The sequence below is a fragment of the Tiliqua scincoides genome, chromosome 2 (genome assembly GCF_035046505.1).
Source record: "Tiliqua scincoides isolate rTilSci1 chromosome 2, rTilSci1.hap2, whole genome shotgun sequence".
NCBI lineage: Eukaryota > Metazoa > Chordata > Lepidosauria > Squamata > Scincidae > Tiliqua > Tiliqua scincoides.
In genome coordinates, this window is record NC_089822.1 from 67,675,770 (window position 1) to 67,703,231 (window position 27,462).

Sequence of the window (27,462 nt, forward strand, 5' to 3'; positions counted from 1 at the left end):
TCAAACTTATTGATTCCAAGCTTTTTTTCGTTAATTCTGTCCCCCGAATCCCTTGCAGATATTAACCTTCATAGGGCCCATGCAATTATTAAATCCAAACTCTGTGAATTGAATTTAAATATCTTTCTTCCAATCTTAACCCTACCTGTTCTCCCCAATATTTTGGCCTCCTTCCCTCTCTCGGTCACCCCTTCAATTCTTTTAGTAATCTGATTAACCCTATTAAGAGGAGAGTGTTTATGCTCGCAAGATTTAATATCTTCCCCTCAGCTGTTCATTCTGGCAGATTCTCCAATATCCCATGAGACCGCAGATTATGTCCTTTTTGATTTTTAGAACCGGACACAGTGGAACATACACTACTCTGTTGTCCGGCCCACCAATCTCTTTGAGATATTCATTTGGAACCCTTGCTGACTTCCTTTTCTGACACTTTTACTGACCCTTTATTTGTCCTCCTGAGCGACAACTCTGCGGTCATCACCAAAGCAGTAGCAGAATTTCTTTCTGCAGTTATTAAACTGAAACCCCCACCTTGAGCCCATTTCCCCCCCTTACTTCTTATACTTTCCATTCTTATTAGTCTCTTGTTGTAATTTTCCCTTTCGGCAACACAGATTCTGTGATGGCTACTGTACTGTTATTTATTGTTCATTGTTTTTAATGCCAATAAAGGTTTATGGTATGGTAGTTTCTAATCTACTGCTGCTTTTGAAGAAACTAGCAAGATAAATTTAAAGGCTAAGCTATACATTTTGTCAGTGTTTCTCAAACTGTGGTCGCAACCCACTGATGGTTTGGGAACCCACATGCTGGGCCATGACATGATGCTCCCTGCAGAGCTTCAATGCCTTCTTGGGAGCCCCTTGTGGCCACTTCCAGGCCCATGACCCACTCCATGGCCTCTGTGGGCCACAGAATGTCCTGTGGAAGCAACTTACGTTTGCAAATACAACTTCCAGTTTGACTGGAAGTCGCTTCTACAGGGCATTCTGGGGCCCACAGAGACCAATGGAGTGAGTTGCGGGACTGGCACAAACCAGAAGAGGTTTCAAGGGGCTCTCAAGAAGGCATTACAGTGTTACAAGGAGCATCACATCAAGACTCACTGCAAAGGATGAGGTGGGTTGCATTATTAAAATGTTTGGGAACCACTTGAAATATGTGAAATGGGTCCTTTGGGCTTGCATACCTGGGTGGGATTTTTCAAAAAACAGCAGCCACCCAGGGTGGTGAGTGGGATGAACAATCTGGATCAGATTAACAGTGTAACAACAGATTAACTTTTCCTTTACTCTCTACTCTCACTCCTCCAATGATTCCCATTTATTATTTAGAAATAAATAAATAAAAATAAAATCCACACACATTAGGGTCAAACCATGCATTTAACCCAATATATTGTTTGTTCCTAAATAAAGCAGCCTTGCTTCATCAGAGAATTTAGCTTGCCATAACCACAACTGTAAAAATATGTGGAAAAATTGCTTAAAATGCCTACTAAGTTTGGGCGGGGGTATGTGCACACAGGGAGCTGCATTAATGTACAAGGCTGAAGTACAGTTCTCATAGTTATTTTTGTCATCACAGCTTTGTAGTAAGCATACATATAATAAACAAATGTAACTTACCATGATCTACTAATTCAAGGTGACATTGTTTGCTAATACATACCTTTATACAATCTTGTAGTCTACAATAGAACTGACCATCAGTACAACATTTTGAAAGTATATACCAATATCCTATGTACAACTTCCATTGCATATATCATACTATATCAAATATTGTAATTTAACATATTTTACCTCACACAAAGTGTTTACTATTTTATTTATCCATGTGCTTTTTCCTAACAGTTTATACAGCTATGCGATTAATTTTTCTAGTTGAAAGGAATAATTAGAGTGTAGCTTATGTTTTAAAAATACATACGTCCAGTAAACCGAGAAGAAGAGCGTAATTCAGAGTGATTGCCGCATTGATCTTTTTGTTCTGATACAGGCTGTGACGTGCCAGAACTGTCTCCTAAATTTTCATTCAGTGTCCTCAAGATAGTAGTTATGTCGTCCTGACTGAGAATTAGCTTTAAAACAAAGTTATTCGCTCAGCTTGATTTGACCTTGAGTTTTAAACATTAAAACCCAACACATAGCATATTCGTTGTCTGTAAAATTCCTCTAAAACACACACACACGCTTTTGTTTTAAAGAGAAATGTTAAGAAATAGGAAATTTCAAGTACCATTGCTTTTACAATGTGGATACCCAATTGTTTCCTTTAGGAAAACTTGGGGGGGGGGGTTTAGAAATACATCTATGTAACCATGAGAAAATTCCAACCAATAATGACATTTCTGCCTCTCCTCAATACTGTACCACTTTAATTCTAGTCAGGTGGCATGCAGGAGATAAACTACAAAAATCCAATGAGGAAAAGTGAAATGTCTGAAACAGGAAAATACCAATGCTTATGCGACCATGCAATCCTCCCTGAGCAAGAATAGTGATGTTCACTTTTCCCTAAAACAGCGGTCGCCAAACTCGTGACCACACAGCACCTCAAAACCGATTCCCGTTTGGATTGGAGCTTACCATTCTACCTCCACGCCACGAGACTGTCATGTGGATCTGGGCACAGGGATGCTCTGTGTAGTTGCATCTGTTGCCCAGCACCCCAGAAGACAAGCAACAGGACGTCCAAGCAGATGCGACTGCCCAGATCTCTATTGCAGTCATGTGGTGCGGAGGTGGAATGGTATGCACCATTCATAGAATGGAGGGCTTTCCTCAAACTCAGCCACCAGGCTGGGGTTTGGAAAGCCCTGCCCTGAAATATAAACAATGGGAGAAGCAGCATGTACATCTAAACTTCACTCTCAATCTTCACCCAACCCTACCCCCCCCCCTTAGAATTGAGGTGCAAGTACTGCCTGAACACTCCCCATGGTAGTTAGATAGAAACAAAGAATTGTTTGTGTTGTGTTGAATTGCAGGTGAGGCCTCTTTATCTGTGGTTTTACCTCACCACTGGTCTCGAACTCATGGATCTGCCTACCTGTTATCCTCCAATCACAACTGGAGCTGTGCTCTGGTCGCATTTGGAGGCCCTTTTGAGGACTGGGGAGCCCATGTGCCTTGGGAGACCTTCTGAAGTCTCTAGAAGGCCAAGAATCTGGTCACAATTGGAGGATCTAGGTGCTGCAATCCGCGGATTTGATTATCTGTAGATTTTGGGATAAGCCGAGAGGGGTCCAAGAACAAATCCCTGTGGATACCGAGGCACTGCCTGTATACTGACTCTATTTTGAGTGATATAGACTAAAATTATCCTGCATCCCTTGGGGGAATTCCACTCCCTCCCTTACTGCCCCTGCGCCCGACTTACCTGGTCTAGCAGGTGTCCCTGTAAGTGCCGGAATGAGTGGGAAGGCTTTGGTCTTCTTGTCAGCATGCCAGCTAGAAGCACTTTTGCAAAGTGCTTTATAGTGCTTTTGCAATACTGCATGCCAGTGGAATGCATGTTCCATCAGCACAGGGGGACAATAGGACTGGGCCATCAATAGTGCTGAGTAGGCTTTAATAGGCTTATATTGCAAATCAATTGTAAGTGGTTTACAACTGTAAATCTTTAATCTGCATTACATATGAAAGCCTTATCTAAATTAACAAATATTTTGTTCCACAGATCAATAATTACATGGATTGCTGATAATTTGCAAGATATGACAATGGATATGTGAAATACCAAGGACAAATCCTTCATTTTATTCTTTTCTGTTACAGTAACTGCAGTAACAGCCACCATTAGTTTGAAGTAGCTAGACTTATGTTAAACTTAAGGTTAGGCTAAACTTATGTTAGAGTTTACCTTATGTTAAGGTAAGGTTAAGGTAATTTATGTTAAAGTTCTACATAAAATCACTAACAGATCTTCTAAGCTAAAAACTTACATTCATAGGTTTGAGGCGTCCAATTATTTTAATATCAGGAATTTCATGATACCAGATAGAGGCTAAATTGCGTTCAATAGTAACTTCAAGATTTAATGGTTGTAGCAGCTGTACCTCTTTTTGCAATGAATCATTCACCATACTTGATCTGTAAATTTAAAAAAACATTAATAATAGCAGTTCATAAGGCTGCAATTAATAATTTCAGTTAATTTCAGGGCATATATAACTAGAAACAGGATAATAGCCTTAGGGCACAATCCTAACCAAGTCTACCCAGAAGTAAGTCCTATTTTGTTCAATAGGGCTTTCTCTCAGGAAAGTGTGATTAGGATTGCAGACTTAATTAATTTACAGCCCAATCCTAACTAGCACTGGAACAGACAGGCAAACGGGCCTGTGCTGTATTATGCGCAAGGCTGGGGCCGAAAGCAATGCAGCCCAACGCAAGGGGAATCGTTTTCCCTTATCCCATGGTGTACTGCAGCAGTCCCCATGGGTCTACTCGGATCTGTACCACCTGAAGAGGTGGCGCAGATTGGAGCAGCCTGGAGCTGAGCCGTGCTGCCTGAGAACAGGGTCAGGATCTGGCAAAACCGCCATCCTGGTCTTGCCTCCTGCAACCTGTCGCCTGCCCTGAAACACCTCCCTCCTGCCTCCTTCCCACCCTCCCCAGATCCCTGTGTCGGCTGAGTTTGGCCAATGCAACACACCTTCCCTCTGGGACCCACATCAGCATTGAGAGGCCGGCTCCCCTTGAAGGCACTTTTGCAACACTCCTGGGCCGGTGCAAGGGACTTGCGCCAGCCCAAGTAGAGGTTGGGATTGCACCCTTAGTGTATATAGAAGCGCAGTGCATTTGTGGGAAGCTCCATGTTAGAGGTAGGACATTTTTGTTCTTTATTTGTATTTATATTTATGCTTAATAAAGGTTAATGAAAAGAAATAAATATAGTGGATACTGACTATTTTCTATAAGATCCTTTCAACAACGTTTATTTATCTGTTTTAACTGAAATATTTATCTTTTTCCCCCAGCACAGAAGGCCCAAAAGAATTAAACGAAGGCCCAACTACAAATTAAAGATTAAGGCCAAAAGAAGGCCCTACTACAAATTAAACACCAATGAACAAATAAAGCCTCAACCAACAGATTACTTCCCCTGCAGTGATTTCATATAGATATTAAGCAGCATAGGAGACAAGCTTGTTCCCTATACCTCTACCTTGAGGAAAATGAGAAAACCAGACTTAATACCAGAGACACTGCAAAACAATGTCCATTTTGACAACAATGTAATAACACTCATTTTGACAATTCAGTTTAGGGGATCTATTAAAAACATCTTAAAATTACCTGTACAGCTTTAATTCACTCAGTTTCACATGTATTCCGTCAAGAACAGGTGGAAGATTATATCGAACCTTAGTTTTAACAAGCAAAAATTCATTCTTTACAGTGATCAAACCAAAATCAGCAACCAGAACATCTGTAGATGTTGCTGACTGTGGTATTATGACAACAGGTGCTTTAATATTGATGTCCAGTGCCGTTCGGGAACTCTGCTGAGCAAATTCCATTACACCAGAAGCTGCTTTCCCTGCAGCCTGAACAGTTGCTTCAGTAATTGCTTCCTTTGCTGTCTGAAAATTGTTTACAAAAGCCTAGAAAAGTGATAGGAGTACTATAACAACAGATTAGGATGGCATTCATCAGAATATTTTATTACTATACCAATGGTAATTTATAACATATTCCAAGTTTTCAGTTGCACAGCTTTCTTCTGTTTACCCGACTTCCATTCCCCTTCCATGCACTTGTCAAAATATACAGGGTGTCTTTAAAAAATTGTATACACATTTTAATGAATTCTAATTCATATATGCTTCACTGTAGAAAACCTACAACATTATAAACATCAAAGGCAGTGGTTCTCACACATTTAGCACTGGGACCCACTTTTTAGAATGAGAATCTGTCAGGACCCACTGGAAGTTATGTCATGAACGGAAGTTACATCATCAAGGAGGAAAATTTTTAACAATCCTAGGCTGCAATCCTACCCGTACTTACCCAGGAGTAAGTCCCATTCACTATCATTGTTAAAAAAAATATACATAATAGCTTGTTAAAAGTACAGGTCTGTAACATTTCCCCAAATGCAATCACATACCATGGCAGCATCAAGTCTAATATATTAAAAATAAAATATTGAAATGAATGACAACCCACCTGAAATGGGCTCATGACCCACCTAGTGGGTCCCGACGCACAGTTTGAGAAACACTGATCTATGGGAAGCAATTAAAGAGATGCGTGGAACCATACCATCGCACGTTGGTGAATGTTTGTAAATAACTTCATCAATTATGATAGAGGTATATAGACTACAGTGGGGAACATTACAAGTACTTGGTCTAATCTAATTCATTATCTAATCAAACAGTTTAACTGGGTCAAGAACCTGCTTCTGTGACACCATATGAAGGATGTGTGTGAATTATAGTATCACAGTATATGAGTGAATTATAGCATAATAAATCTGACACTATAAAACACGTATGTATTTTCTTGCGATGTGCTATATCATAGTTAAATACGACAAAGCTGCCAGGAAGGTATACTTAACAATGATCTTGATGTGCATGATTTGATGTGAAGCAAAAAGTTTGAGATTAAACATCCAACAATGAGTTTGAGATTACCGTAGATACTTGCCTGTACAGTGAGAAATCTGTGCCCCCAAATCCCGGGTGAATCACGCCCTTGCCTTATTCCCGCAGTCACCAAGCAGACGGAGGGAGCGAGAGGGCCATCTACACCTGGGTAGGGAGGGACTCTGCAAGAGGACAGGCAGCGTTCCCAGCAGCCACGTCTTCTGCTCACCTGTGTCCGTCTGGTCCCCCCACTGTGCCTGGAGCTAGAGGAGGTTTGGCGGAGGCAGGGCGTGTGGTGGCAGCCTGCCAGCTGGCGCTCCCCCACACTCTCTCAGAACTCACCGCGTGCACTCCCCACCGCAGTCCTGCCACCTGCGAGGGCAGGGAATGGAACGGCGGCATCCTACTTGCCGCTGCCAGACCAACAGAGGGCAGGGAATGCACAGGGAGCATCCTGAGCTGCCCACTCCAAAGCATATGGCTGTGATGGGCAGGGAGGGAGGTGACGCTCCCCGCGTGCTCCTTGCCCCCTGTGGCGTCAGAGGCAGTGGTGGCAGCAGCCAGGAAGCCCCTGCTCGGCTCTTTGCTCCCACAGGCAGCAGGACTGCCATGAGCGTGTGCGGCAGGCTCCAGGAGCACTGGCTGGCAGGCTATTCTCACACGCCCTGCCTCCTCCAGGGCTTCTTCAGCTCCAGATGTGATGGGGGGTCCGGCCGGACGCAGGCGGGCGGCACAGCTGCTGGGAACCCCCAGGCCCGAAAGAGGCGCCGCTGCCAGTCCTCAGCACAGGGTCTACTTCAGAGTAAATTGGGTGCAGCTATATACAGCTGCACTTGCTCAGTCACTTCTCGTTACTTGTCTCTCTGAACTGAGTTGCACCCACCCAGTTAAGTGTTATATGTTCTATGTATAGAGTCTCTAACTTAGCACACCAGGCACCTTAAAGGAGAATCTGGTTAATGGTTCTACTGGTATGCTGTTTACAGTGCACTTAGAGTCCAATCATAGGCTTGTCTACTCAGAAGTAAGTCCCATTAAAGTCAATGGTGCTTACTCCCAGGAAAGTTGGATGGGATTGTGACCTTACTCTGATAGTGTTTACAAAAAGGTTGTGAAGAATACAATTTCAAAAGCCAATGAATAAAAATATATCTTATTATCTATGAGACAGATAATAGTTTTTAACAAATTAGAGACTGTTTTAATAGTGTTTTTGCTATGCTATGTATACATAAAAAACTATATGTATATGTATAGATATATACATATAGTGCTATAACTAACTATAGTGCTATGTATAGATAAAAAACTATATAGATAATAGTTTTTAATAAATTAGAGACTGTTTTTAATAGTGTTTTTGCTATGCTATGTATACATATAGATGTAACTAGGTTTTTAATTCTTACATACTATGTTTGTATACATGTACATGTATGTACATACACATACTTGTATGTATACTAATATGTATACATGCTATGTATGCATACTGTGTTTTTGATACTTACATACTATGTTTTTAATATATTCGAGACTATACAGTTCTTAGGTAATAATTACTGGTAGGTTATTTTTCAGGATCTGGCCTGGGGTAAAATTAGGCAAAATTAGTCAGACTCAGAAACCCCCTAAGTTATCCCCAAGGGTTATCATCCTCCTGATCAAAAACCTAAAGGGAACCTTGAGATGAGGAAACAAATCAGGGAGGCGACAATGAGAGACAGGGTTGTCTCTCTGCCCCACTGGATCAGGCCATAGGCCCATCTAGTCCAGCTTCCTGTATCTCACAGCAGCCTACCAAATGCCCCAGGGAGCACACCAGATAACAAGAGACCTCATCCTGGTGCCCTCCCTTGCATCTGGCATTCTGATATAGCCCATTTCTAAAATCAGGAGGTTGCACATATACATCATGGCTTGTAACCCATAATGGATTTTTCCTCCAGAAACTTGTCCAATCCCCTTTTAAAGGCGTCCAGGCCAGATGCCATCACCACATCCTGTGGCAAGGAGTTCCACAGACCAACCACACGCTGAATAAAGAAATATTTTCTTTTGTCTGTCCTAACTCTCCCAAAACTCAATTTTAGTGGATGTCCCCTGGTTCTGGTGTTATATGAGCGTGTAAAGAGCATCTCTCTATCCACTCTGTCCATCCCCTGCCTAATTTTGTATGTCTCAATCATGTCCCCCCTCAGGTGCCTCTTTTCTAGGCTGAAGAGGCCCAAACGTTGAAGCCTTTCCTCATAAGGAAGGTGCCTCAGCCCAGTAATCATCTTAGTCGCTCTCTTTTGCACCTTTTCCATTTCCACTATGTCCTTTTTGAGATGTGGCGACCAGAACTGGACACAATACTCCAGGTGTGGCCTTACCATAGATTTGTACAACGGGATTATAATATTAGCTGTTTTGTTCTCAATACCTTTTCTAATGATCCCAAGCATAGAACTGGCCTCTTGGGGGACTTCAATTATCCTCATATCGACTAGGTCAACACAGGCTCTGATCATAAAAGAGAGACTGGATCTCTTGACATGCTAAAAAAACTGTACCTTAGAGCAACTAGTCATGGAGTCCACCAGAGGACAGGTGACTCAGGATTTGATACTGTGTAATGTTCAGTACCTGGTTAGGGATGTAAATGTTACCAAACCATTGGGGAACAGTGATTATGCTGTGATCTGTTTCACCGTGCACGTCAGGGGAAGAGTGCCAAGCAAACCTGACACAAAAACTCTGGACTTCCCTTACATGAGGAGACTAGTTAAAAAGAAGATGAAAAGGAAAGGTAAAGAGTCCAATCTTTCAAGAGCACATGGAGGCTTTTTAAAACAACAGTAATAGAGGTCCAGCTGAAGTGTAAACTGCAAAAGAGGAAGGGCTCAGCGAAGTCCAACAGGATGCCAGAATGGCGAACAAGCAGAGTTAGAGAGGCTATAAAGGGCAGTGAAGCTTTCTTCTATAAATGGAAATCTTGCCCTAATGAGAATAAAAACGAACACAACCTCTGGCAAAAGGAAAGTAAAAAGATGATATGGGAGGCCAAGAAAGATTTTGAGGAGCACATGGCCAGTGACATTAAAGGGAATAATAAAAGCTTCTTCAAATATATTAGAAGTAGGAAATCTGCCAGAGAAGCAGTTGGCCCACTGGTTGGTGAGGAAGGAAAAGGGCAATAAAAGGGAACTTCGAGATTGCAGAGGAATTAAATGAGTGAGGGAAGGAGGGGAAGGGGCAATAAAAGGGGACTTGCAGATTACAGAGAAATTAAATGAGTTATTTGCATCTGTCTTCACAGCAAAAGACCTTGGGCAGATATCGCAAGCAGAAGGAATTTCTTCCCTCTCACACAACACCAGAACCAGGGGACATCTACTAAAACTGAATGCCAAGAGAGTTCAAACAGACAAAAGTAAACATTTCTTTCCCAGCATGTAATTAATCTGTGGAACACCTTGCCACAGGATATGATGACTGCACCTGGCTTTTAAAAGAGGATTGTGCAGATTTATGGAGGAAAGTTCCATCACAGGTTATAAGCCATGATGGGTATATGCAACCTCCTGGTTCTAGAAGTAGGCTATCTCTGAATGCCAGATGCAAGTGGCACCAGGATGTAGGTCTCTTCTTGTCTTGTGTGCTTCCTGAAGCATTTGTTGGGCCACTGTAAGATACAGGAAGCTGGATTAGATGGACCTTTGGCCTGATCCAGCAGGGCTCTTCTTATCCTCTTAAGTTATTGCATTATGATTGCTGTTTTATAATAAATTTCAGAAGGTGCGTTAAAAGAAAGAAAAGGAATGAAGAAATAAAGGGAGTTAAAATAAGTAACTGAAAGCTTTTCATTGTCCTCTAACAGACTAAATAGGATACAATTTTACTTTTAAATTATCCTAGATATAAATTGTTATGTTTTCTAACACAAAGAGGAAAGGAGGTTTTCACTTACCAAAATAGCAGAAACAAATTTGTTGACAAAAACAATCTGAATGCAGCCAACAGTTAAGTAAATCCGGCTGTCAACAACGTTCATGTTTGTGTAAGCTATACCATCTGTAGCATCTATGTATGTCACCATTTTGAAACTGAAGACTTCTTTTCCAGTAATGTAGAGAGCCTTGAAACAAGAAAAAAAAATCATATTCACAAAGAAGATATAGTTTTACATAGATCTGTATAAAAATAAAGGCTATGTGCTGTATCCTAACAAAGTTACAATCTCTATATAACATTTAAATTAATGGGACTTCAATTAGTCATGACAGACAAATCCAATTCGGGCCTTACGCTGATGGATTTCACAATCTGCCAGCGTATAGCCAAGACCACCGGTGTAGCACCCACTCGGCTGTTCTGCAGTTCACTCCATCTGGCTCCAATGTTACAGGAGCCAGAAAGCCCTGCATCAGCAGCTACAGTAGCAGAACCTCTGCTGGAGCAGGTATGTTGGTGGCGGCGGCAGTTTGGGATTCACTGGGGTGGGAATCAGGCTGAGCCAGGGAGGGAAGGGGGTGGATCTCAGAGGCAGCTGGCACAACAGATCCTATCTCATCTGGTTCCAAGAGGCTCTTTAGACTTATGCCAGCCGAAGAGCTGGCAAAGGTCTGAGAAGACCAAACCATTGGAGACAATGTGTCCTATAGGGAAGTAAATCTCTCCTGGGCTGTCTGGTCCCCAGCCAGTTCACAGCATGCAGCAGACACTGCATCAATGACACTGAATGCTCTGGGTCAATTAATGATACAATTGGGTCCTAAGTAGTCATTAATTTCAATAGTGTTTAGTCGTGGCCAAGTTTCTTAGTATACAGCCCTGTATCTTTGTTCAGCTGCCTCTTGCCTTATGCACAGTTGGACTGTGCAAATTCAACTACATACCCACTGCAAACAAAAACTGACAAAACTACAATTTAAATAATGCAGGTGATTTCGCCTACCGTTCCACTTAGAAAATACATGTCTTGGAGAAAGCCTGAAATCAAACAATGAAACTGCATCTCTCTCAGTCAGTCCCGCCTGTGGGACAGTACATATTTTTCAGATTTAAGGGATTTTCAAGGTAATTTTATGTGATTTTGGCTTTATGCTCCAACCTCAGAATGTAACCCTTATATAAGATGAGGAGCAACTGTACTGTTATTTGTCCATAACATAGAATTCAATATATATAAATACTGCATGCAAAGGTTGAAATTAAAACTACTAAATTGAATAATACATCTGGAACTTGCACTGAGCAAGAGAAAAAGGATATAATTATTAGAGACCAGGTATTACATCAAGCCCAGGCTCTACATTTAGACTGCAAGAGAACTAGATTGGATCTAGAGATTTGAGCAGAGTTTTGCTAGTTCTGTGGACCTTACCTAAATCCTCATCTCTACTGCACAACTTCCGCTCTGCCAAGAAACCACCAGACTAAACAGAAGAGTGTGGTGTGAATCACACAGCACAGCATGAAGGGTGATCAGCAGAAATGGGTTATGTGTGTGTGAAGGAGACAGGGCCTGGTGCAAATCAAAGAACATTCTGCTCAAAAAAAGGTACTTCAAGATCCAACTCAATCTTTTCTGTATACAGCCTAGCACACAGGTGATACTGCCAACTAAGGGCTCAAACCTATCCAACTTTTCCAGCACAGCCTTGAGGTAAGGGAACAAACATTTCCATAACTTGAGGAGGCTTCTGTGATTGCCCTTCCAGAGCAGGATGTAGCACATACCCTGCTGGCACAGCTGCATCAGTGCTAGAAAGTTGAATAGAATTGGGTCCTATGAGATATTGGTACTTTAAAATCAACACTCGTACCTTTTTATACAGTGCTGCCTTATCACAATCCACAATGATAATATTCTTTAACTTTGCTGATATTTCAGTTGTTCCTTTCTTCATCATCACTTCGCTATCAAGACCTAAACACAAGAGTTTTAATCAATAACACAAAATCTTCAGAGCACTTCTTATAACTTCAGTATTCAATGATATATTTATGTTTTATTCCTACCTTCAATACAAATGTCAGCTATCCTGCATTTCTGTCCTCTTAAAAAAATGCGTAAACAGGACATGTCAGCACAAACACGGAGATCACAAACATCTTCATATTTTGATTTTTTTGAAGCTATGGGAAAGTTAAAGCAAAAAAAAGATAATGCTTCTAACTAATGATATAAATACAAATGAGAAAACCAAACAATGAGACAAATTACCCACAAGTTTATTCTGCTGCAAGATTTTGTCATCTTACTTTTTTCATCCAACTCAATTTACATGGATGTACTCTTAATAATAGGAACAGCTAAGTGTAAAACTGGCCAGGATTTTAATGTGTCATCTATTTAGGGCAGTGTTTCCCAAACTGTGGGTCAAGACCCACCAGTGGGTCACAAGTTGATTTTTGATGGGTCATGAAAAGTTTCTGAAATTTTTTTTTAAAAAAGCTCTACAAGCAGCTTTGCCCAGTTTGTGGAAGAAAATTGCAGCAATAGGCAATCTGGACTGAGATATTGTTCTTGTAGCTGGAATGCTAACATGTGATACTAGGTAACAGCCCCAAATTAAAATGCCACACTTTTTAATTTTCTCTGGTAATTGGCAAGTCGTAGATCACATGTGAACCCAGTTTCAGCCTTTTGTCTGGCCTGGAAGTCCTTAACTGCACATCTTGCTCTCCAGTTCAGCCTTCTGGGTACCCTGGAATAACTGTAAAGGTTTGGGGGAACAGTCCTTGAACTCCAGTTCTAGGGAGAATCTAGCAAATGTATACACACATATACTATAAGTAATGTCTCTAGTCGCCTCAGGAGCACAGGACCCCTGTTATTAACAATTTATTATTAATAAATAAATACATTTCTATATCACTTTTTCGTATAGTAAAGTTATGTGGGTCACAACAGACTGTCTTTTTAAGAAGTAGGTCCTGATGCTCAAAAGTTTGGGAAGCCCTGATTTAGGGGCTTCTTTTACTCTACAGCAGCAGTCAACCAGGAGCATGATCCAGATTGGGACTGTTCTATGGAGGTAGTTCAACCCTTTAGCTGAAGCTACTGTGCACACCCAAAACTACCACTGTAGCATATGGTGTGTCTGTTAATTTTTGACATAAAATGGAATGGTGGTAAAGGGTTAAACAATCCCTACTTCAGCACTTCAGTCACAGCATGGCTCAATCTCCAGCCTAATCTGTTACATTAGAATAAAAATAACCTCCCAATTGGACAGTGATATATTTAATATCACATCTAGTTGACCCTGAGGAATTGCCTTAAAGACCGCCATATAACAAAGGATGAGGATGCAAAGAACATATCCTGAAGTGTTCAGCAATGCTGATACACTCAATCAGAGAATATGTCATTCAGTGCTTCAATATCTACTTTGCACCCAACATTCCAAAACCTTCAACAGTTCACTATTTTAAAATAAGAATATTTGCATAGCTACCCAGAACAATGTGGAAAAACCAGCTATTAAAACTGAAGCTCTTCATGTATCTTTTAAAAATCCAGAATGTAAAATAAGCCTGGAATGAAGTTAACAGTGCAAGTTTTTCAGATAGAAAGAACTTACTGAATTTCTTAAGAACTTCCTTCTTCTCTTTTTCCAGGACAATCTCTGATGCCGTTAAATGTGCCGCTTGTTTTGGAAGCAGATTATTTAGGAAATTCATGGTATTCAAAAGCGCTTCTGTATGTAAATGGACATCTATAGAAGAAAAATTCACCTGGCAATAAAATAATCTCAGTAAAAAGGTGTTTCAAATGCAACATCGTGGACATTTTATAGAAAGACGTTGTTTATTACCTTTATCAGCTGCAGAACATTCTTATAAGTAGTTCTCAGTTCTGGGGCATTAATATTTGCCTGTACTCAAAATGTAGAAAAAAATGAGTCAAAATATGAAAATACTATATACCATTGGTTCTCAAACTGGTGGGTCGCAACCCACCAGTTCGTATAAAGGTTTCCCCATCCTTTTAAGGGGTGGGGAAGGGGAGAAACAGGGAAGTGATTCCCAGGATCACATCCACATGGGGGGATGAGGGGGTACTTTTCACTTACGTTATGAAGGTGGGGCTGCAGCAGGCTGCAGGAGGTGCAGGGAGCTCTGCACAATGCTCCCCAAGGCTTGGAATGTTCAGAAAAAGGAGGCACAAAGCACTTCCGTTTTGCAGGAGGTGCTCTTCGCCTGGTATTACCAAACATTCCAAGCCTCCGGAAGCGCTACAGAGGCTGCGCAGGGCTATCCACACCTCCTGAAGCCCTACCTTCATAACGTAAGTGAAAAGCACCCCCCTCAGCCCCCATATGAATGCGATCCTGGGGATCACATTGCTGCCCTAGCCCCTCCCCCACAAACTTACTGAGGGAGTAAAACTCCCTCAGAGTTTGAGAAACACTTCTATATACTATATAGCACAGATGTTTTAACAAGATCTACAGAGAGCTGTTCTACATTTTGTTCCTGAATGTTATCTTAGATATTAAAAATATACAGAAAGCTCTGTTGGCCCAGATCATCTATTCGTATATCCTATCTCCAAAAGTGGCTAGCCACTATGAAGTCCACAGCAGGGCAAAAAGGCTATAATTTGCCCCCCATTAGTATTATTGCATCTGAACATGGAGATTCCATCATAAGAACATATGAAGAGCCTGCTGGATCAGGCCAAAGGCCCATCTAGTCCAGCTTCCTGTAACTCACAGTGGCCCACCAAATGCCCCAGGGAGCACATAAGACAACAGATACAATCTGCGTCCTGGTGCCCTTCCCTGCTTCTGGCAATCAGAGGCAGCCTGCCTCTAAAACCAAGAGCTTGCACATACCCACTATGACTTGTATCCCATAATGAACTTTTCCTCCAGAAATTTGTCCAATCCCCTCTTAAAGGCATCCAGGCAAGATGCCATCACTACTTCCTGTGGCAAAGAGTTCCACAAACTAATTACACGATGGGTAAAGAAATATTTTCTTCTGTCTGTTCTAACTCTCCCAACACTCAACTTTCATGGATGTCCCCTGGTTCTGGTGTTACGTGAGAGGGAATAGAGTGTCTCTCTATCTACTCTGTCCATCCCCTGCATGATTTTGTATGTCTCAATCATGTCCCCCCTCAGGCGCCTCTTTTCTAAACTGAAGAGGCTGAAACACTGTAGCCTTTCCTCATAGGGAAGGTGCCCCAGCCCAGTAATCATTTTGGTTGGTCTCTTTTGCACCTTTCCCATTTCCCCTATAACCTTTTGGAGATGTGGCTCCAGGTGTGGCCTTACCATTGATTTGTACAACGGCATTACAATGCCTTTCCTAATTATCCCAAGCATGGAATTAGCCCTCTTCACTGCCGCCGCACATTGGGTCGACACCTTCATCGAACTGTCCACAAGGATCTCAAGATCTCTTTCCTGATCTGTCTCAGACAGCTCAGAACCCATTAGACTATATGTAAAATTTTGATTCTTTGATGATGATCCAGCCATTGTGACCAATAGACACTGGAAGACACTCTCTGATAATCCTATTGTAAAGCTACCAAAGTTCATGGTGCTCATATCTTTTGGCAGTGAATTTCATAAATTAATTTTGTGGTATGTGAAGACGTACTTTCTTCTGCCTATGAATTCACTAGGAAATCACCAAATCCTACTATAATGAGAAAAGCAGAAACCATTATCTCTACGCTACTTATAACTTATAAAATTGTCTATCATGTTCCCCATTAAATAATTAGGTTACACACACACACAAGAAACCGATCAGCACAATTGCTAAGATATAAGGTTTTAAAGCCTCTTTTTTCTCCTTACCTTCATATACTCAATTGCTAGAAGGTCATCTACTGAATTATCCAGTGTTGAGATAATGTAAACTGGTTTGTCTTTTTCATCTAATTAAAGAAACTTAATAATATTAAAACCTAACACAGATATTTTTCACTTAAAGTCATTAGCCTGGTTCAGATTCAAAATGAAACCATGGTTTAATTGAAACACAATTGGTTAACCAATCAATATTAGAATCACAGATGATCAACATATCTCTGTTTGTTTCCTCTAATAGCAGTTAGTTTAGTTATCATCACTCAACCTTCTTTCTTCTCAGGAAATTCTGCTAACTATCCCAATCTGTTCAGTTCTGTCTGACTCCCGGTAAAGCATTGCTTAATTAGCTACTCTTAGAGTGGAGAGAAGAAAGTAGGTGAAAGCACAATGCTAGTCTCTCTTGTCATCTTTGACCACTCTTGGCAGGATAGCAAAGACCACAGATGCTTGGTAGATTTGGAGCCCAGCATAACTAACTTCACTGTGTTCCAGAGCCTGGTGCTCCAGAACTACCCCTGTGCAGCTCTGTTATAGCTCTGTGCCATCCCTGTAATTTTTACAGGAAACACAGGTCATGGGCACTCCTGGATTAAACCAAAGAGACGCGCACGAGTAAGTCCACAGTATCCAAACCATGCTGTAATATTGTTTCTATTATAATATTTACATAGGAAACTGCCTAATCCTGAGTCAGGCCATTGGTCCATCTAGCTTAATAGTGTTTACAAACATTGACTAGTGGCTTTCCAAAGTTTTAGGTGGGTTCTTTCCCAGACTTACCTGAAGATACCAGGGACTGAACACAGGATTGTCTACAATGAAAGCATGTGCTCTCTCCATTGAGGTAAAGCCTTCTATCATCCTCCCACCACCCAGAAGACTAGAACTATTTAAGGTATGTGCCCTACTTGTTTCCCATGGAAGAAGAGCTAGAATTGATGTGGGACAATGGCTCCATCCATGCTGGAAGCTTTATCTCTCAGAGATCCTTTGCTATTTCTTCCTCACTGCTCACCTTGATGACATCAACCACAAAAAATGCCCAGAAAATAAGAATCACATCTCTGAACGTTACAGTTACAGAGACTGGAAACATCAAGAACACAGGAAGAGCCCCGCTGGACCAGGACAAAGACCCATCTAGTCCAGCTTCCTATATCTCACAGTAGCCCACCAGATGCCTCAGGGAGCATACAAGAGACCTGCATCTGGTGCCACTTCCTTTTATCTGGCATTCTGAGGTAGTCTACTTCTTCTAAAAGCAGGAGGTTGCACACAAGCATCATAGCTTGTAGCCTGTGATTGACTTTTCCTCCAGAAACCTGTGAAATTCCTTTTTAAAGGCATCTAGGCCAGATGTCATCACCACATCATGTGGCAAGGTGTTCCACAGATTAATTACATGCTGGGTAAAGAAATATTTTCTTTTGTCTGTTCTAACTCTCCCAACACTGAATTTTAGTGGATGTCCCTTGGTTCAGGTATTGAATGATAGAGAAAAGAACTTCCATCTATCCACTCTGCCCATCCTATGCATAATTTTATACATCTTGATCATGCCCCCTGGTGCCTCTTTTTCTAAGAGCCCCAAACCGCTGTAGCCTTTCCTCATAAGGAAGGTATTCCAGCTCACTAATCATATTGATCACTTTCTTCTGCACCGTCTGCCCTTCTCATCTGCATCAAGTGTAAAAAACCTGCTTAAAGTGACAAAATTCACATTTAAGGTCAGCTTATAGAGGGCAATGACCTCCAATATGACCAGCGCAAAATAGCTACAGGCAAGAAATCATTCTAGGCTGGCACCTCTATAGCTGGGTGCGCTGCAAAGATGGAGCAACCAAACAAGTCAGAATTGCAAGTGTTACAAATAAGGACTTAGGGTTTGTATATAATGGTAAACCATGAGTAAGACTAAAGTGTGGTTAACAAACCAAGTTCAAACTATAGTATCAAATTCTATTTTGCTGACCCCAAACAAACCAGGGCTGTTAATGGACACCAGTTTGGATAAATAAATTGATGGCAGTTAGGCAAAATCATGGTTTCCATTAGACCTGAACTGGGCAAACTGTCAGTTAAAAGTACAAGACATAAGAGCATAAACTGAACCAAAACAGGCTGTCAAAATAGAAATGCGCTAATCATCATTTGAACCTCTTAACATCAGTCCCTGTAATTTTACTAGGAAGGCTGAATTAATTACACTCTCCAAGCAGTTCACATTCCAAACCAGTCAAACTTTACAGGCAGCTCTCAATTTATGTACGAGTTACATTCCTGGAAAATCGCTGGTATATAAAAAATGCATCAATCAAACTTCTTTTCTCACATGAAACAATGGGTCACATGAAAATATGGGTTGGGGAAAAATAATTAAGATATTAATTTGTAAATCACATTATTTCAAAAAAACATGCAAATTAAGACCAGGTTAGTTGAGAGCTGCCTCTATTTATACTGTAACCATTACTGCACAAAAACAAACAAAGCAAGGACTGGAAAACAGGAATTTACAAAATTAAGAATTGTGCTAGTATATACACTTTATGTGGAGACTCAATTTGTATTTGCAGTTGGAGGTTGGTTTTGCCTTAGCTTCCAATTCCAACTAATACTTCTGTGTTAACCTTAATAGGTAGCATCCAGAGCTATGGTGCAGAAATGCCCATCAGCAGAAGTACCTTTCATTTATGAAAGGAGAGTTCCCTTTGTACAAGAGGTCCCTGCACACTGCAGCCTGTATGGGTTGAGACTTTGTATAATCTGTCCCTTCTAAACTACCACAACAGCTGCGAGTAATAGACTTGGTACAATGGGTGGGCAGCTGGGCAACAATGAGCTACAAGATGCTCCTTGGTGAGATGCAAGGAGTATTCACTTGATGTGAATTGCCTGGCCACACTGCAACAGTGACAAGCAGAACCAACCTAGCTAAATGGATGGGGACTATCACTTCCCCAAAGTGCATTCAAAATTAATAAATGTTTGCACTGCTCTCTCTCTCTTCTCTAATTACAATTTATGTGTAATTAATTTCTAACAATTCTTCACACTTAAACCAGTTATTTCCCAATAAGTTCTTTAAAATTATGCTATCAAAGAGTCAAAATACACCACAAAACTCAGTTTTGTAAAATATCTTTGTCACTCACAGTAGTGAGACTTATAGAAGGGAATCAGGGAAAGTACTCCCAACAGGTTTAGATCACATGTATAAATCCTTAGGAACACTGATATTTTAAAAACATATATTGATACTTACCCATATATTCTGGACATATTAAGCAAATCTCTCTAAGAAAAGCAGTAGCAGTCATATCATAAGTTCTTAGTTTAAGTTCTGTGCCTAATTTTAAAATTTCCAAGCGAAGAATTGGCCTTTCATCTCCTTTAGCAAGACGACATATCTGTAGGAACACCTGTACATTAAAAAAAACCACGATATGGTCAACCAAATCTATAAATATGCAGAAAATGAGCAGCTACCGACAAAAAAAGGTATAATAGCATTTTTTAATAAAATAGGGAAGGTTGTTTCAAAAAAGTCAGAAATTCTGCTAAATTTCATATATGTCTATAGCACTTTTCTGGGTTATGACCCTTGGCCACCTCTTATGGTCTATTTCTTTATAGAAAAATCAAAATGAGTACACATAATTTCATTCAGTGTTAATATAGGAATCAATGTCGATATTTAAATGAGCTTTAGTTGTATTATTAGTACTAAGTCTGTCACTGCATTCCATATAGCCCTGCAATATTTATATGCAAAGCAATTAATTTGGTTAGTATTCATATTTTATTAATCAAACCAAAATTAAAGTAGAACAGGCAACTCCTACATAAATTGCATAGCAGTTAGTTTTTAAAAGAAAGGTTCCAGCCAGCAGGGGGTGGGGAAACAAAGACTGGCACAATTAAGAGTAAAGAAGGAGCCCATAGGAAAGTTGGACGCATTGAGGCGTGTCTCTCTGCTGCATCTGATGAACCAGTTCTCATTCACCTTTTCTGTCTCAGCCACAGCACCTCTTGCCTGGGGCCTCCTCAGGGTTCACATTTCAGGCTTAGCAGGTAGCACTGAGACATTTTACACTGTGGTGGAAAACTGAATTTGGGCTAGATGAATTCTGGTAGCAGGTCAGATCTGGCCTTTGGGCTCTACATTCCTACCTATGATCTTGACTGATGAAGAATCTACAGCACTCACAGTATGCTGCTTGGCTGCCTTGTTACATTTTTATCTTATTTTGGATTGTGCATTTTTCTTCTACAACACAGCCATGCTACATTTAACTAACTCTATTAAATTGAAATATTTAAAGCAACAGCTACAACAATAAAGATTTCAATGTATGTGAAGAAAAAAGTTTAATACATGGGAATAGTTAAGTCATAAAATGTATGCAAAATTTCTTTGGAAGAAGGCATCACCTCAGATATTTCAAATCTAAGTTGAAAATCAGTCATGTTCTTCTTTAAAGTTTCTCGTTTCATTGTGTTTTTTTGGATGGTGTCAGGTCTTTTCAAGCTACCCAAAGACGCTTCAAAATATTGCAAATCTTCCACAGGACTGCTTGGGGCATCATAATATTCTTCTTCTGATTCTAAAGATGATAAAAGGTCAAATAATGATAATGTTATAAATAAAATACTTTTTCACCTAATTCAATTTTATGTAAGATGTCTGGTGATTACATCTGTGTAGTTCTATGCCATGTTCCCCTCCCCCCACAGATAAGTCCCAGAATACACTAGGAACAGCTAATATGTTCAACATATCGTTTTAGGTATCCCTATCATAATCAACTCCAGGTTTTGATGCAAGTCAGTACTTTGCTAAAGAGATACTAACTTACATGCTGTCTTCCTGTTTCTAGTTCTTAAACAATTTTGTCCCTCAGTTAACTGACACTAGTTTCTTAGTTAACAAGCTCGAGTATCCACTTACAGAAAACAGACTCTTGTACGGACCAAAACAATAGGCTAAGGAATCTACACGCAAGCAATTCCTGTGCTGTTCTTTGTACCCCCGGCTTGTAAATATGTAAGAAGCAGAAAAAAATCAACCAAAGAATCAAGCTGGTTCAGAAGCTGCTGATGAGCTCACTGAAACTAGAGAATTTTGTTCTCTCTTGATTATTTGTTATATTGTCGTGATAACCAAATCTTGGCGATTTTCCTGAACAGTTCCAATTCTGTTTCCAAACTCATTTTTCTCGGAAACATTGTGCAATTATCCACAACTACACAGTATGTCTCAGAATGTCTGCCAATCTGGCTTTCAACTCAAATATGGTACAGAGATTGCACTCATGACATGCGTTTATAATCTGTAACTACAGACCAATAGGATCAACTGAGATTTTTTTTTCTTTCCCAGTATCTTTTATTATACTTTTTTGTTTTATTAAAGACAAATACAGAAAATTAAAAAGTAAAGACATTGCAAATCGTGTGTCAAGTGCTGAGATCTCAAACTACATTTCTTTGTTCTACTACAAAATCATACAAAAAATTAATTTTTTGATTAGATTCTTTGTTGAAATCTGAAAATACCTGCTAACTTTCCCCATCTAAACATAATCTTCCCCTTTTTCAGCTCTTTTGCCAGAAATACATAATCCTTCCTCTTTTGTAAGATTCTAAGAGGAATCTCCTTTAAAATTATAATACGTATTTCTTCAATCTGCAGACTTGTTTTTGCATGTTGCTGTAACACTATATCTCTGTTTCTTCTTAGTAAAATGGATCAGAATATCTCTAGCAGCTTTATGTAATGTAGCAAATCTTGTGTTAACTCTAGAAACCTGGTCAACTTCTGAGTCAATGATTTGTTCATCTGTTCACAAATACTAAGCTAGAACCTGTACCATTCACTGTCTCAAATCTTCTCCAGCTTCTCTGAAATTCTCTGGTACGGCTCTGAATCCCAATAATTTTTCTTTATTTGCTTGTTCCATCAGAGATATCATATCCAATGTTTTCTCATGTTCTGAACTCAGGACTTCCATTCTACAATCAATGACATTGACTCTGTTCTGCATCTCCTGTGTCTCTTGTTTGAGATGTTTGACGGATTCTTTCAGCTGAGCCATATCTTCTTTCAATTCCAATTTCAGGTCTTTAAGCTCTTGTTCAACTGAGTCTTTGATTCAATTTTAACCTGAAACTGTAGAAACAGGTGTTCTAAAAATTCCACATTAAGTTCTCTCTTCAGAGTCTGTGTTGGTAAACTTGGCTGTTTTGGTTGTTCTTTTGCTTGCTCCATATTATTGGCTCTTCTGCATGTTATCATATTGATATTCTCCCAGTTATAAGAGCTTACAACATTGAAATATGAGTGGAGTTCTGTATATCTCTCAAAAGAAAAAAAATTCCAAATATAGTTCCAGTTTTCACCAGCAGATATCATTTTCAGTCCAATTTGAACAGTTCAAAAACTCTATGACTTTGAAATGGATTTCTTCCGTTCTAAAGTTCATTTGCTTGGAATTTATAAGCTACGACGTCAATGGCGTAGCTAGTGAAGAACAGACTGGCAGTCCGCCCCAGGTACCAGCCTTGGGGGGGACGACACCACAAGAGACCAAAATCACTAACATCACGGTGGTTAGGAATAACTCCATCATGCTATATAGGTGGTTAGGAATAACTCTATCATGCTATATAGGGCAGGAGGTCTGGTCTAGAGGGTAGAGCCTCCATTTGCCTGAAGATAACATCCGCAGGTCGCCAGTTCAAGGCCACCGGCACCGTGTGACCTTGAAGCAGCTGACAAGCTAAGCCAAGTTATTCCATCTGCTCTGAGCGTGGGAGGATGGAGGCCAGAATGTTGTGACCAGATCAGAAAGAAACATCTGAATGTTGTGGTTTCTTGAAAGATAGAACCTTCTTTCAAATTGTAAAAAATCCCTACGGGGATTTAATAAGCCTGCCTATGTAAACTGTCTTGAATAAAGTCCGAGGAGAAATCTGAGGACCAAGAAAGGCGGTACAGAAATACCTGTATTATTATTATTATTATATACCGTCGGATGCGGAATTTACAGTTCAATGCAATGAAACAAACTCGAGTGAAATATCTCCTTTCTATCAAAAGTTAAGGCCGACAAATATATTGAGTCCTTTGGAAAGTGAAACTAAGTCACATGACAGCGTTTACAAATGAGTAAGTAAATGTGCATTGTCTCCTGGTTAAGTTGGGCACAGGGAAATGCAAGGCTAGCAGCATGGTCCCGATCTCATAGCAGTGGAGCTCAACAAATCCTCCAGAAGGCAGCACCCCCCCCCCCAAAGAATAAAACAGAGGCTTGAGCTGGTATGGTGAGCACTGGGGATGGCTGAAAATCTCACTGATTTATTTATGGGGAGGGTGTTATTGCAGGTAGGCTACAGAGACAATTCACTTGGTGGAGCAGGGTTGGCTTTCCATTATTTAATTATTTGTTTTTCTTTAATTTAATTTGCTTGATGATTTGACTTCCAGCCATGACAACGCTTCTGATGGGTCCCAGACAGATTGTCATCCTAAAAAGTGGATCCTGGTGCTAAAAGTTTGAGAACCACTGCCTTAACTCAAAACAAACCAATGAGTCGTTCTCGAGGGGGGGGGGAGAACAACCGAGTGACAAAAATTATGGAAATTGTGGCTTTTAGTAATAACACCATCATGTTCTATACCAGTTGATGCAGAATTTCATCCATTGCTTGTGGGGAAATAATCACTGTATTTATTTTCTGGCCATTATTATTATTAACTTCATGTCATGACTATTATTATCTCTCAGTTTCACCTACCTCACATGGTTGTTGGGAGGACAAAATAAGGGAAGGAACTATGCACACCACCCTGATCTCCTTAGAGGACTGGTGGTATAAAAATGGTTACAATTAATTAATTAATATGGGGGTGACAAAAATCTATGGGCCGCGGGTGTCAAGTGACCTAGCTACACTACTGTATGACTTATCATATAGAAGTAAAATATAAACATCCCAGATATCGTAATTATTAAAGTCAATAAAAAGTCATTAATCAGTAGAAAAACATTCTAATAAAGCACTTGGAGACCATTCGGCCATTAAAACATATTGAAAAACATCTTTGTCACTACGCTTGCTGTGCACACCCCCCAGATTCCATTCCTTCTGACTCATAAGTAAAATTTTCATCTAGTTCTCATTAAAATTAAAATTCCTTTAATTGGCAGTCTTATCTTGAAAGTCCAAACTTTATAAATCTTCCAATACTTCTCCACAACTTGCCAAAAGCGAAAGTAATAAATTTTGAGGAACAGTCAGGCTTTTTCTCACCACTGAAGACCCAAGCTGGGTGTCTCTCCTGTCACTCAAACTAAAGAAGGGTTTCCTCAGCCTTCACCAGAAATACCCCCCCAAAAGGAGCAACCTCCAAAGGATTGTAGGTAATCTTTTGTTATCCCTTTAATCCAGGGAAGTTGTCAACTGCAAGCTGGCAACAGCAGCCAAATTTAAGTCTCTTGGTGCTTTCCCAAGCTGGAAAGTTCAGCCTGCCATGTTGACTCCCCCACATGACCTCTCAACTGTTTGAGATTTCTAAGATCTTTACTACTCAACGATGAAAAGTCAGAATCTGATTCATATGCAAAGGATTACTTCGATAGTTATTTAATAGTTATTACTTAAATAGGATTACTTTAATAGCTATTAAATAATAATTACTTAAATAGTTCTATTTCAATAGTTACTTTAATAATATTGTTATTATTATTAAAAATATTTATATACTGCTTCAAGAAAAAAAGTTCATACAGCAGTTTACAAAGAAATTCAAATAAATAAATTGCTCCTTTTCCCAAAGGGTTCACAATCTAAAAAGATGATGAACACCAACAACCACCACTAGAAAAGACACTTCACTGAAGAGGGATAGTTATTCTCCCCCTCCTAAATATAAGGCAAGCACTGTTTGAGACAGTACCTCTTTGCCCAGTTAAGCAGGGTATCTTCACTCATTCGTATCAGGGGAACTTGTTCACTCATTCATATCAGGTGCTCTCATATGTACAGAATCACAGCCTTAACTGGCATTTAGAAGCAGGCAAACAACTTGTAAGAATCTAGGCTAGACAGAGTAACAATAGCCAGCATATTTTGGAACTGAAAAGATAGTCCAAACTCTCCACTCACTCAGATCCCAATCCTATCCAACTTTCTATCACTGATGCAGTCATGCCAGCAGGGCATGCACTGTATCCTGCAGTGGGGGCGCAGTCATGGAGGTATCCTCAAGATAAGATCCTCAAGATAATTGTTCCCTTACTTCAGAACTGCATTGCAGCTGCATCAGCATTGGAAAGTTGGATAGGACTGGGCCCTAAGGATTTCAGTCCGGAGATGCTACTGAATATATAGATGGGGATAGCTTTCCATAATTTTCCAAGATTTTTCACAACATTCATTGGATAAGAAGGCTAAAATCCATAGCTTCTCCATTCAGAGCTCACCACCATAATTTGTGTTTGTAGGAATACTGCAGTAAGTTACACATGTGGCTGCACTTAACAGCTGTTAGGAAACTACAAAACTTGTTGGCTACTTCTTAATGTCCGTAGTTTTGACCCATAACCGTTGTTGGCACCTTCAGTCTCAGAAGACTATGGTATCGCAGTTTGAATGGTGGTTCTGGAACTGTGGCTGAAAAGGCCAATTCGGGAGTGACAATCCCTTCCACACTGGGAGCAAGTGCAGTCTGTCCCTGGTCTGTCTCCCTGGCTGTGGGCCTTCCTTCTTTGCCTCAGTCTGTTGGCCAAGTGTCTCTTCAAACTGTGAGAGGCCATGCTGCACAGCCTGTCTCCAAGTGGGACGCTCAGAGGCCAAGGTTTCCCATCTGTTGAGGTCCAATCCCAAGGCCTTCAGATCCCTCTTGCAGATATCCTTGTATTGCAGCTGTGGTCTACCTGTAGGGCGCTTGACCCATAAAGTCTCTAACTATTTGTAACTACAACTGCTATCTCCTACAATCCTGTCACACTGAAAATGCCCTTCTTAAGGTAGTCTAGGAATGCCCTTCTTAAGAAATGCCCTTCTTAAGGTAGCCTAGGTGTTCTATATCTAGGTATTCTATATCTGTATATACTAAATCTAGGAAACAAAGGAATACACAGTAGTATTCTTTTTTTTTTCAGCGCTGTCATTATGATGTGGTTTGAATTGTGGCTGGTAAAATGACAATGAAGGAGTATAGATTTACCTGTGAACCTAGGCAGGAATGGTTCACCTATACCGAAGGAGACCTTCCTTCAGCATATACTGTATTCCTACTATACTATACATTTTGTAAGCTAGGAAAGAAAACTGAATTTTGGGTAAGTCCCACTAGGCTCCATGGGGCTTATTTCAAACATGCTCTGGATAAGACTGTCAGGTTCATTACTCACTTACTGTGCTTATAATCTTATTGGCTCTTGTCTTTGCTCTTTTTCTCTCTCCAGGGTCCTTCCCCCCTTTTTCACATGATCAGCTTTCCATGTAACTTCAAATACACCAAACTTCTCACAGCAATTAACAGCCCAATCCTAACCTAGACTGGAACGTGGAGTCTGAATGAACTGTCCTGTATCCAGAGCAGGGTTTGGGCGGCCTATGGCTCCGCCTGGGACAAGGCGAATGCATTCCCCTTACCTTGGGTAATGCCGCAGCAATCCCAATGGGGTTACTCGGATCTGCACAGGGACTACTCCGGATTCATGCAGGAGCAGGGGCTGCTCTAGGTCACCCAGGACTGGGACTTAAGATCTGGCACAAGTGCTGGATCTTGGCCCCACCCCCCATCCACCACCCTTCCTCCACCTGCCTCAAAACGCCTCCTTCCCTCTCCCCAAACCCTCACACTGGCCTTCCCATGCCGGTTTTCACCTTCCAGGTTCTGGGCTGGATCTGGCAGGAGCAGGCCAGTGCATGTCCTTCCACTGGTGCAGCCTCCTTATGGAACTTTTATGACATTGGGAGGACAGTGCAAGGGACTTGTTCCGGCCTAAGCCACAG

The 27,462-nt window shown here is 40.6% G+C and overlaps 1 protein-coding gene across 3 annotated transcripts in view; it reads right to left on the reverse strand.

Annotated features, from left to right (window-relative positions):
* The window catches only part of VPS13A (vacuolar protein sorting 13 homolog A), a 195,267-nt gene that overhangs the window by 88,437 nt on the left and 79,368 nt on the right, over window positions 1-27,462 (reverse strand). For all 3 annotated transcript variants that reach the window (XM_066617808.1, XM_066617807.1, XM_066617809.1), the window contains 11 exons: window positions 20,869-21,041; window positions 19,700-19,856; window positions 16,420-16,499; window positions 14,419-14,478; window positions 14,185-14,338; window positions 12,617-12,733; window positions 12,421-12,524; window positions 10,563-10,730; window positions 5,310-5,617; window positions 3,953-4,100; window positions 1,936-2,086 (listed from right to left, as the gene is read on the reverse strand). In XM_066617808.1, coding sequence (XP_066473905.1) covers window positions 1,936-2,086; window positions 3,953-4,100; window positions 5,310-5,617; window positions 10,563-10,730; window positions 12,421-12,524; window positions 12,617-12,733; window positions 14,185-14,338; window positions 14,419-14,478; window positions 16,420-16,499; window positions 19,700-19,856; window positions 20,869-21,041 — 1,620 coding nt within the window. The remainder of the gene's footprint in view (window positions 1-1,935; window positions 2,087-3,952; window positions 4,101-5,309; window positions 5,618-10,562; window positions 10,731-12,420; window positions 12,525-12,616; window positions 12,734-14,184; window positions 14,339-14,418; window positions 14,479-16,419; window positions 16,500-19,699; window positions 19,857-20,868; window positions 21,042-27,462) is intronic.